The 11,862-nt window shown below is 51.5% G+C and overlaps 1 protein-coding gene across 2 annotated transcripts in view; it reads left to right on the forward strand.

Annotated features, from left to right (window-relative positions):
• The window catches only part of POLR3E (RNA polymerase III subunit E), a 31,371-nt gene extending 20,357 nt beyond the window's left edge, over nt 1-11,014 (forward strand). For both annotated transcript variants that reach the window (XM_018040862.1, XM_018040861.1), the window contains 8 exons: nt 543-624; nt 1,869-1,928; nt 2,035-2,192; nt 2,673-2,734; nt 3,311-3,813; nt 6,081-6,158; nt 8,715-8,840; nt 9,966-11,014. In XM_018040862.1, the coding sequence (XP_017896351.1) occupies nt 543-624; nt 1,869-1,928; nt 2,035-2,192; nt 2,673-2,734; nt 3,311-3,813; nt 6,081-6,158; nt 8,715-8,840; nt 9,966-10,022 (1,126 nt within the window). In that variant the 3' untranslated portion in view covers nt 10,023-11,014. The remainder of the gene's footprint in view (nt 1-542; nt 625-1,868; nt 1,929-2,034; nt 2,193-2,672; nt 2,735-3,310; nt 3,814-6,080; nt 6,159-8,714; nt 8,841-9,965) is intronic.

The raw sequence follows: 11,862 nt of genomic DNA on the forward strand, positions 1-11,862 counted from the left end.
GGCGCCTGTCATTTGCCCTTGAAGGTCCCTGAGCCTTGAGTGCTGGTCCCATTCTCCCCAAGGGCTTCAACCTCACCCATGCTTGGGGTCTGTCCAGTCCCAACCCCTGACCCCTCCTGCCTCAGCTCACACTGCCTACTCCTTCCGTTTGGGCCAGGGGTAAGGCCTTGGGTGCTGCTTCATTGCTGGCCTCTCTTGGCGTCTCACCTGCTTTATGTGTGGGACTCGCTGAACTCCAGAGTCCTGGTCTCAGCCGGTCTGTCTCTGAGCCCCTGACCCTCTGACCGTGCAGGGGCCTTGGGGCTGGGCCCCTGTGAGGGAGGCGTTGGAAAGGGGTAGGAGAGGAACTCGGGTCTGTAGGGGAGGCTGCTGCTTTCCTCCACACGGGTTCAGGGAGCCAGGCTCCTGGGGAGAACGGCGGGTGATGCGAGCCCTTGGGGCCCATGTGGGAAAGAGGCCTGGGCTTCTGCTTGGAGCTTGAGGGAGTGGGAGGCAGGAGGGCTGAGGACAGGGCCTGACTGGCCACCCCGTCCCCTTGGCAGTGACATCCTGTACCCCAAGGATTCCTCCAGCCCTCACAGCGGCGTGCCGGCTGAGGTGCTCTGCAGGGGCCGAGACTTTGTGGTAAGTGCCCAGCTCTCTGGCCTCCTGGCGGAGCATGGGGGGTGGATGGGGGCTTCACAGAGTCCCAGACCTTCGCCCGGGCAGTGGGCAAAGGGCAGGAGTGTGGGGCCCAGTGGGGCAGTGGGGAGTAGAGGGCTCTGGACTCTGCCTTGCTCCTCCCTCCTCTCAGACCTGGAGTCTTCAGTTTCATAACCTTTGAGTTCTTAGCCTGGAAACCATAGGTAGATTCTGACCTGGGAGCCATTTGACCTGAGTGGTATTTTTAAAATGCTGACTCACTGTCTGTTCTTATAAAAAGCAATCAGACTCACGCTAGATTTCTACCTTGTCATAAATAATTGGACAGTCTGGTATCACTAACCCCCAAACAGCAGCCACTTTGAACGCGCCTGACACTCCCCATTCACCAGTCCCTGGCATGCTGTTCCCTGCACTGTGGCTCTGGGCTTTAGCAACTCCTGAGCTGGCTCATCCCTCACCCCATCACCCTGTCCTGCCCCCCGCCCCGCCCCCGCGTTTATCCAGAGCTGAAGTCCCAGCCAAGGCATCCCTCCTCAGGGCTTGGCCTCTGAGCTCCCGCGGCCTGCACTGCCTCCCTTAACCTTGGCAGTGGGCTTTGAGTTTGCAGCAGTGTCGCCTTGGAGCTGTCTGCGGTGACCTTGGTGAGCTCATGCACAGGTCTGATCACACCAGGCAGCCCTAATCTGTTTAGGAGAGTGTCTCCATTTTCTCTTTTCTCACCGAGGTGTCCCAGCTCCTTGGGGTACTGAGCATCTAGATGCCTGTGTGGTTTATTTTCATCTCGGGGATCAGGGTGTGGTGGCATCGACTCCCACGCTCACTCATGGCACACGTGCGCTGCTCACCCTTAGCTGCCTGTCAGCTCTTCTCTGTTCATGCAGACACTGTTCACGTGGGTTGTCTGGGAGAGGGTCTTGTCGGATCTGAGGTGTTGTCGGTGACATATGGGCCAGGCATCCCCACCCCAGGAAGCTTCTGTGCCGTGGAGTGGGTCCAGCTGCCCTCCTGGAGGTGGTGGCCCTGGAGCTTCTTCACAAAGGAGGAGACAGAGGCTCAGAGTGGAAGTGACTGCCCACAGCCAGAGTCCAGACCCCGTCTGCCTGACACCCCTGCCTGGCTAGGAGCCTCTGCTCTGCGCCCTCATCCCAGGCTCCCAGGACGACAGCAGGGGCTCGGGGGACAGTCGTAGGAGTCCTGGAGACACACCTCTTTTTCTCTCTCAGATGTGGAAGTTCACACAGAGCCGCTGGGTGGTAAGAAAAGAGGTGGCAGCGGTGACTAAGGTAAGTGATGTCCTGCTTGACCTGAGGTCTGGCCCCGCTACTGCAGGGACGGGGGCCGAGTGGGGCTTTTGGGCTGGGCGTGCCTCACCTGGCCCCATCCCCGCAGCTCTGCACGGAAGACGTGAAGGACTTTCTGGAGCACATGGCCGTAGTGAGGATCAACAAGGGTTGGGAGTTCATTCTGCCTTATGACGGGGAGTTCATCAAGAAGCATCCAGACGTGGTGCAGCGGCAGAACATGCTGTGGATAGGCATCCAGGCCAAGTAAGAGCCTGTCGGGCAGGCGAGGGGAAAGGGCTATCACGTCGTCCCCAGCCACCCTGCTGCCAGCGGGGAGCACAGCCTGGCTGCAGCTGGGATGATGAATGCCAGTTTGGAGCTGTGCACACCGCTCCTTCACTCAGGTGGACTTCGCTACGTGATCCCAGAACCCCTCTGGCAGAGGGCTGCCACCGCCCATTCTGCTAATCCAACCTGACCGGCCTCTATTCTGAGGGGTCGGGGAGGAAGGGGAAAGCACTCAGGAGCAACGTCCCAGGCTTATGTGGCACAAGGCAGGCTGGCGGGAGGCTGGCTGAGGAAAGGAAGGTGGGCTGCCACTGCCCACCCCCACCATTCGGCTCTAAGCTGCAAGCAGGGACCACCAAAGCTCCATACGTGTGGTGTCTTGTGGGGACGTTTCTCTTGGGAGGCAGACGACTGGGGACATGATTTACAGTTACGAGGGTTTTTTCTTCTTTTCAGATTAGAAAAAGTTTATAATCTTGTGAAGGAAGCCATGCCAAAGAAGCCGGATGGACAATCAGGTGTGGAGGGCGTTGGCTGGGCGGGCCCTCACCCTAATACTGGCTTCTAAGGGCTGCTTTTCTAGGGCTTGTCGGGGCTCTGCCTGGAGGGGGTGTGGGGCTTATTGGTGGCTGCCCTTCTGTGCCTCTTCCCCTTGCCCACAGACCTCAGCTGAAGGCTTGTCTAGTGGCAAAGCCTTGCCTCAGGGACTGAGGCTTCTGGACTCCAGGGCGGTGTCTGGGTTCCATGCCTGGAGATTTCTCACCCTCGGGTTGGCAGGGTGGCTACTGGCAGGGACTCAGCAGTAACTTACTGGGTCTCTGAATGTGGAAATCTGATTTTTCCGGTTCTGTTTTTTCCCTCATGGCTGGGGTAGCCAAATTCCTTCTGGGTAGGGTGGTGGTGAAAGGCCAGACTGGGCCACTTGCTTCTGCACCAGCTGGTTTGCATTTTTCTTGTCCCCTTCCTGTGCTCAGCAGAGTGTCCCCATCAGGATAGAAGGGAGTGTCCATGGGGCAGAGGGACCATGGGCCTTCTCCCCAGGTCCTTCCCTGCACCGTCTCTACTGTCCTGAGCAGCCCTGTGTCTTCTCCCAGGGCCTGTGGGGCTGGTCTCTGGGGACCAGAGAGTCCAAGTCGCCAAAAGACAGGCCCAGCAGAACCACGCGCTGCTGGAGCGGGAGCTGCAGCAGAGGAAGGAGCAGCTGCAGGCATCCGCGGTCCTGCCCGGCGTGCGGATCAAGGAGGAGCCCATGAGTGAGGAGGGGGAGGACGAAGAGGAGCCCATGGACACCTCGCCCGGTGGTGGCCTCCACGGTGGGCTGGCCAACGGGCTGCCTGCTGTGCGAGCGGCAGGCGGGGACAGCTTCAATGGGCACCCACCCTCCGGCTCTGCCGGCACCCTCGTAGCCCGGGAACTCAGGGCCTTTGTGCAGGCCACCTTTCAGAAACAGTTTGTGCTCACCCTGAGCGAACTCAAGCGCCTCTTCAACCTGCACTTGGCCAGCCTGCCCCCCGGCCACATGCTGTTCAGCGGCATCTCGGACCGCATGCTGCAGGACACGGTGCTGGCCGCCGGCTGCAAGCAGATACTGGTGCCTGTAAGTAGCACCCCCGGCGGCAGACGAGGCCCCGTGGAGGGCTCCTGGGCACGCACGCCTGTCCAGGAGGAAGTGGCTGTGGGAGAGAGGCTGGCAGCCAGACTGGCCTGAGCCCTGCTGGCTTTGGGGAAACAGCTGTTGGTAGGGTGCGTGGGGCAGGGGCACTTGGGAGACCGTTGGCCTCAGTGTAAATGTAGGATCCCACGTGGTTGCTGTGTACGATATTGGGCTGGTCAGCCTCCCAGCCCTGCACCCTCATCTGAAGTGGGCAAATGTTAGTTTTGTGTCACGGGCTTTGTTGAAGGCTGAGTGGGTGCCTATAGGCCATCACCTGTTGCCTGGCACACAGGAGGGCTTTGGCCATGCCAGCTCCCCATCCCCGGGTCTAGCCCCTTCCTGTGCCAGCACCCCACCCATTCCTGCCAGCTTTGCCATTTTTTACGATGATTTCACTTCTAGTGTCATTTGATCTTGTAACCACAGATGAAGAAACTGAGTTTCAGAGAAATAAGACGCACTTGCCCAGGAAGTGATAGAGCCGGACATTGAACCTCAGTACAGTGGCTGCGAGTCTTAAATCCTTTCTGCTGCAGCTGAGATGATCTGACCTCTCACCAGAGCCCTCAGCTGCACCTGGGTCCCGGCGGGCCTCCCTGTCCTAGAGCTGGCTGGCCAGCTCTGTGGCTTTTCAGTGAGCGTTTCTGGTGCAGGCCTGCAGGTGCAGGGTGGGCCTCCCCCACCCCGGGCTCCTTGTCTTGTCCCGTCACTGGAAAGGGTCCTAGAGGGGAGGAAATACAGGAGCAGAGGAATCTTTGGAGACCACTTCCCTGAGCTGAGGGTACAAGGGTGCCCGGCTGGGTGCTCTCTTCATTCTCCTCCCAGGCTCTGTCCAGACCTGTCAGCGAGTCAAGTGAAGTGGGCTGTGTATGCCTCTTAACAAGGGAGCACTGCTGTCCGCAGCGTAAGATCAGAAGCATGTGCAGCCTCGGGTGATCTGAGGCAAAGGCCCATCCCTGTGTATGTGAGGAGCAGAAACTAGGGCAAGAGGCCCTGGGTCCCAGGCTGGCTGGCGTTTCCCAGGGGATCTGGCCCTCGTGGCACAGGGCCTCCTCGGTGAGGTCTCTATAGAAGGTAATGGGCTTGGGCACCCTGCCCTATTTGGACCCTCCCTTGTCCACCCAGTAATAGGTTCAGTTACCTGCAGACTCACCTTTCTGTGACGGAGCCAGGCAGGGCAGGGGCACCTGCCTGATGTTAGCCAGGCCATCTCGGGCTGTTGGAGGGGATAGACGACAAGGGGCATGAGTGGCCACCCCCAGGACCCGCTCGTCCTACACTTCTCAGTAGGGTCGGCCTCTCGACTCAGGAGACCCTGGCCTTCTCTTCCAGCTCCCTTGCTGACTTTCCTCTGTATCTTAGTCACGTCCAAGGCAGAAGATTCCTCAGACCTGTCCAGCCTCATTTTTTTTGTTTTAACACAAGGGAGCTGAGGCCCAGGGAGAGCGAGTATATGCGCCAAGACTCAGCTCCTAGTGCTGCCGCTTATTAGTGGCGTGGCCGCGAACACTGAGTAAACCTCGCTGCATGGGACCTCCCTCTTGGAGAGCCGCTCCCTCTCTGGTAGCAAATGAGATTTAAAGCCCACCTGGGACTTTACGTGGTAGGAATTGTTACTGTTACTTGGGTTGTGGTGCCAAGACCAGAATCCACTCTGCCAGGTGCCCTTTCCACCGTCCCCTTCTCCAGGCACCAGGAGCCTGGGCTGCCCTCTCCGTGGTCCGTCTTCAGACTCTGCTGAGCCACGTGGCACGGGCTGCTCAGGGTGGATCAGGGTCTCTAACCCATGTTGACATGGCTTTTGGAGGAGGAGGGATTGAAAGGGATCCCATGATATTCCTAAGGATTTAGGGGGGTGGGAGTGCTTAGACACATCTGAGGGTTGGTTGAGGGTGGGAGGACACAGGATGTTAAAGCAGAAGGGAGAGCTAGTGGCAGGCTGATGGGAAACACAGACGCCGCCTCCCTGCCTTCCCGAGCACGTCTGGCTTGGGCCGGGCTTGTCTGCGCCTCATGGAAGCGGTCTCCGCGTGTGGCTCAGGAGGAGGGAGAAGCCGCAGTAGGTTTGCAGCTGCCCACAGCTAGCGAGAGGCAGAGGCTAGGACTGGAACTCCGTTCCCAGAGCTGGGCGGGTGCAGGCTGATAGGACCAAGGCGGGTGGATTCATGTGTTAGAGCCAAATGGCCAACTCACGCCTGGGCCTCGGTCAGTTTCCCCCACAGACGGCTGCTTCCCCGGATGAGCAGAAGGTGTTCGCCCTCTGGGAGTCTGGAGACATTAGTGACCAGGTGAGGTGACCTTCCAGTCTCCCCAGAAGGGAGGAGGGCGGTGTTCTGCAGGGGGGGATCTTTGGGGAGACCCAAAGTGTAGTCGTATCCATTTCAAATTTTCCAGCCACTCCTGGTTTTAAATATTCTCTGTGTCTCCATATATTTCAGAATATACTGGATGTGCCAGTGGTGTGAGCCAAAAGCAGTGGTTCCCAAATGTCAGGACTGGCTGCATCAGAAACACCTTTTAAAAAGTACACAGATTCGGTTTCGTTCTGTAGGAATGGGGTAGGGTCCTAGGTATTTAAGTTTCTACAAAGCCTTCTAGATGATTCTACTGCCCAGAGATTCAGTTTAGTTCTATAGGAATGTGGTAGGGTCCTAGATATTTAAGTTTCTACAAAGCCTTCTAGATGATTCTACTGCCCAGCCAGGCTTGTGAACCGGTGATGGACCACATTTCTCAGATGACTGATGGTGGCAGGAATCAAAAGGATTTCATATCAATCTCAGGTGTCGGATCAGATGTCAGAGAAATCAGTCCTTTTGCCTCTAGTCACACCTGGACAGGAATGAACAGAATATTAATTCAACCAGCAGGATCTGAGGTCCAGAAGTTTTCCTTAAATCATGAGCTTGCCTGAATTTCAAAGATTAAGATTTAATTGCTAGACTCCAGTAGATCTGTCCTTTTCCAGGTGTTGTCCTTAGGAACTGGGAGAGGGAGTGAGCAAAAGCCCCCACTAAGATCTGTGTCCCCTTTTGCCTCTTAGAAGGAGACTGACAGGCAGGCTGAGAACACCAGAGGGGCAGGGCCTTCTGTGATGGAGAACCATCTGGAACAGATCTCTGTGCTTTTGGCCAGAGTGGGTGGCATCTGGGTTTCCTCCTCTTGAACTACTCCAGTAATTAAAAGGAAAAAAAGGTAGTAAGTGCGTATTCTTCAAAACAAACAAGACTGAAAGCTGTATGGGAAGCTGGTCTCCTGCTTTGCCTGACCTGATTCCCACTCCTCAGAGGCGATGGCTTTTTAATTACAAGGTGTCATTTTATATATACACACACACATATACACAGATTGTGCTTCTCCTATTTGATGTCTCACCTTGTTATTTTCAATGGGCTTCTGGTTGCACTGGTTGAGGATTTAGTTTTCAGCTATGTTGGGAGAATGGATGTGTGGGATGTATTCTTTTAGTTACATCAGATATCAATGCTAGACGAGAAATGTGTTCATTGTGGAGACAAATATCAGTAGTTTACCATATCCATTTTTTTTAATACTGCTTTTCTTGTTTTCACTTGCATGGTTTTCTGAACACATAGACACCATCAGGAGTACTGTTCTTGTGTCCCAGACGCCTCTCCAAGTGGGACCTGCTCCATGTCTCTTGCTGGCTTGCAATCTTGTGTCTTCCTTGTTGCTTAATCTTAGCTTCTAAGGGGACCAGAGGGGTTGTCTGCATTCTCATGTCTTAAAATGGCTTTCTTTTGTCCTCAGGTATTATTTGTCTGGGTCTAGGGTTTGGACGGAGAAGGCAATGGCATCCCACTCCAGTACTCTTGCCTGGAAAATCCCATGGATGGAGGAGCCTGGTAGGCTGCAGTCCATGGGGTTGCTAAGAGTTGGACACGAGGGGCGCCTTCACTTGCACTTTTCACTTTCATGCATTGGACCCACTCCAGTGTTCTTGCCTGGAGAATCCTAGGGATGGTGGAGCCTGATGGGCTGCCATCTATGGGGTCGCACAGAGTTGGACATGACTGAAGCAACTTAGCAGCAGCAGCAGGGTTTTGGAGGGCAAAGCATTTTCCTCTGAATACTGTTCCATCGTATTCAGGCTTTCAGAGTTGTCGTCGAGTTCCTTGGTCCTCTCTTTCTCGGTCTTTTCAGTTTGATCCACATCCTTCCCTTAAGCCATAGTAAGGTTTTATTCTTACTCTGCATATAGCGCATCAGTGCGTCTCCAGAAGTGCCCTTGTGTGGGTTATTACTGTGCTAGATGGTTGAGGCATCCTTACGAAGTTCCGAAATCTCTTTACCTGTTTTTTCTCTATTCTTTTGGAATTCTTAGGTCACGTGTTATATATAGTGGATCAAATCTTTTCTCTCTCATTTAACACCTTTTGTTCTTATGGGGGGATTTTGACAGTCTTCTCTCCTTCCTATTTTTCTTTGGGACATAATGCTTTTCATGGCATCCTGTTTTATTTATGCGTCAGGACTTTAAGCCACTCACTCCTCATCCTGTCCACGCAGTTAAGGTGTGGCTTCCCTGCCTGCTCAGTTATCCTGTTTCTCTGTCACACAAAGTATGTCTAAAAACTGCTCCTCTGCTAGTGGCTTCACTGGCATTTTTGTTCTGTGTGCATATATCTTTATTTCTTCATTTTATTAAGGCTTATCTCGGGAGATGACAAACTGGCCACACGTGTTTGTCTTTAACAGAAGTCTTAAGCAAGGACTTTGATCGCAGACTACAATGTGGAGTTGGGTCCCTAGCTTTAGATTTCTTATTTATTAATGTTTCTGTTTTAGATAATTCCCGTAATAACATGTTTTTGCTACTAAAGCATCGACAGGTTTTGCTTGAAATTTTTTCCAAAAATTACCGGGTGCGCCGGAACATGATCCAGGCTCGGCTGACTCAAGAGTGTGGAGAAGATCTGAGTAAACAGGAGGTGGATAAAGTGCTAAAGGTACATCCATTTTTGGTATAATAATATGCAGAGGTTCTGAGCTTCTATTCTGACCTTGAGCCTACTAAGAACCACGACGCCCACAGCTGGCTCCTCCCTGTCTTAGGCGGAGACTGACTGTGGAAACTGATCTCATCTGGTACCCTTCCTGTGGCTGCGCTTATTAATCAGGCTTCCTCTGCACCCCTCCCCAGCCTGCTGGGTCTTCAGCAACAGATAATTGCCATTGGTTTGGTGGGTTTATGCAAAAGGACTAAATTGAGTAAGATGTAAACTCCATTAATAGTCTAGCGGGTCATCATCCTTTACAGTGACAGGGCCTAGACTGGAATCTGTACCCTGACTCCTCCTTTGAATTGTGTACCACTTTTTTTTCCCCCGTAACCCCATACTAAGTCTTGTGCTCCTTGCTTTAGTAGAACAATTTTAAAATCAAATTTAAAAAGAAGTAAAAATACTTAATTCCTGTTAGGCCTTGGCTTCCCTGTGGCTCAGATGGTAAAGGATGTGCGTGCAGTGCGGGAGACCTGGGTGATCCCTGTGTCAGGAAGATCCCCTGGAGCAGGGAATGGCTGCCTCCTGCAGTGCTCCTGCCTGGAGAATTCCACGGACAGAGGAGCCTGGTGGGCTACCATCCCTGGGGTTGTGAAGAGTCAGACACAACTGAGTGACTTAACACTTTTTTCATAATGTCTTTATGAGTTGACTGTGTGGCACAAATACCCTACTCGCAGAAGCATTTAGTTTTATCATTTAGCATTCAGTTTTACTGAAAACTGATGACAGATTCCCTATATTCTAGTATTCTTATATTCCAGGTCCATAGATGCTGATGCAATTTGTGAAGCACCTTTTTTCTGGTTAGCTTATTCATATTATCTTCTGTATCTTGTGTTTATAAAGCACATTCGTTTATAGTCCCTCACTCTTAAGACATCCCTGGGGAAAGAAGGGGTCAAGACCCACGCATGGAGGAGACTGGGCAGTGATGACCATAGTGTCAGGCAGGTCTTGATCTCCTGTTTGTGTTCTCTCCATGAATCGTAAATCAAGTTTTGATATTCTGCACAGAATGTGCTCCTTTTCCTGCTAACGTCTGCTCTCAACATGTTTCTTTATTCATAGGACTGCTGTGTAAGCTACGGTGGCATGTGGTACCTTAAAGGGACGGTACAGTCTTGACAACAGTTGCAAATCACTAACCCAGTGAATCCAAGCCCAAGGACGGACGGCAGAGCCAGCAGAGGTGGAAGTAGAGTTTCGGTTGCTTCAGAAGACTCGGAGCAAGAGGAACTGACCATCTCTCGGCCTGGGGCCTCGCACTGTCCAGTGGACAGAGGGGATCATACTCAGCCGGTGGCAGGGTCACCTTAAGGTAGATGGCTCCCAGAAGAGACCAGCTGGGGCCTTCTTTGCAGCACAGTTCGACATTCGTGATGTATTGCGCTTGTTGTTCGGTTTCATTCTCATAATAAAGAGGGTGTGCACTGTCACCAGCAGGATGCTGAAGTCATGGTCTAGTATTTTCCTTTCCAACCTGATGCCAACAAGACCTGAATTACGTTTACAAGATGAAGAAAGCCTCGAGGTTTTTAATATTTAAAATGCCTGGAAGCCAATATTAAGTCTTCAGTTACCTATCTGCTAAGACTTCTGCCAACTTCATTAAACAAACCAAATTGTTTCACTGTTGGTTTCCTGTGGCCATTTTACCTTTTAAAACAACCTACTTTAAAAGTCGCAGTCTCAACTGTTTACATGAACCATAGCAAAAAATCAGAATCAAATACATTTATTCTCAGTGTTTGCATAGGATGCAAATAAAACGAGGTAAGTATGGAACAATGTATAAGTGAGGTCATCACACTTTGATGTAAAAAATTTATATTTTGTGTATTTTTAGAATAAATGCTAACACTAACCTGGCATCATGGTGCTGCTCTCTTCAGGTGGTTGCAAGAAGGCAGTGCTGTCTGCTCTCAGAGCCTTGTATGTACATCAGGGGGACGGCAGCCAGCAGCACTGCCGGGTGGAACTGTACAGTCGCATATGTAATTGTAAAATTTTCTAGTACACATATTAAAGATAGTACAAAGAAACTTGTTAAATTTTTATGTATTTTACGTAGCCTAATATAGCTAAAATATCAACATGTAATAAAAATATTAAAGTTTTTTGGTACCAAGTTTTTAGTATCTGGTATCTTATACACTGTGTAGTCCACGGGGTCGCAAAGAGTCGGACACGGCTGAGCGACTTTCACTTCTCATCTTACCACACTCGCAGTTTGGAGTAGCTACAGTTGTAGTGCTCAGTTGCCACATGTGGCTAGCCCATCGTGACCACTGGACAGTTAGCCCTTGGAGGACTGTGAAAAATTAAAGAATTAAGCTAGATTAGGCGAGACAGGGAATTTCGCTAAAATAAGACTTTTGCTGTGGTCTGTTGGGCAGTAGAGCCACTACTCTCTGAAGATTTAGATGATGGTGTCTGTGTATGTACTTCTCCCCCACACCCCCCAGAAAAAAGAGATACAATACTTGGTAATGAAAGTTTAACAGGTTGATGGTATATTATGTTCTTGGTTCTAATTGTCAACATACATGAGGCTGAAGAGTAAAAACCTTCCCAAGTGTTTCTGGAGTGTGTCCAGCTATCATATAGCTCTACTCAAGGGGAGGCCCCTTGTGTCACAGCAGAGGCTGAGCAGACTGGAACTGGTGGGGCTTGGAGGAGTCAGAGCCTTAAACACCAATAGAGAGAAGTGAGTTTAACACTGAATTCAAATAGCTAGGGAAATAAGAACAGAGAAGGAAATGCTTAAAAATTAACAAGGTAAAAATGTAAATTAAAATACACCAATAGCTATCAATGAAGGAAAATGGCACAAGCTTGTATAGACAATGAGATGGGAAAAGTTTAGAGGAATTAGATGATTTATAACTAAAACATAAATTACTAAAAGTGGTTGGAAAGAAATTGCAACAGAGCAATTACTAGAGAAGAAAAGGGCCAGGGATTA

Source organism: Capra hircus, chromosome 25 (genome assembly GCF_001704415.2).
Source record: "Capra hircus breed San Clemente chromosome 25, ASM170441v1, whole genome shotgun sequence".
In the NCBI taxonomy this organism is placed as follows: Eukaryota; Metazoa; Chordata; class Mammalia; order Artiodactyla; family Bovidae; genus Capra; species Capra hircus.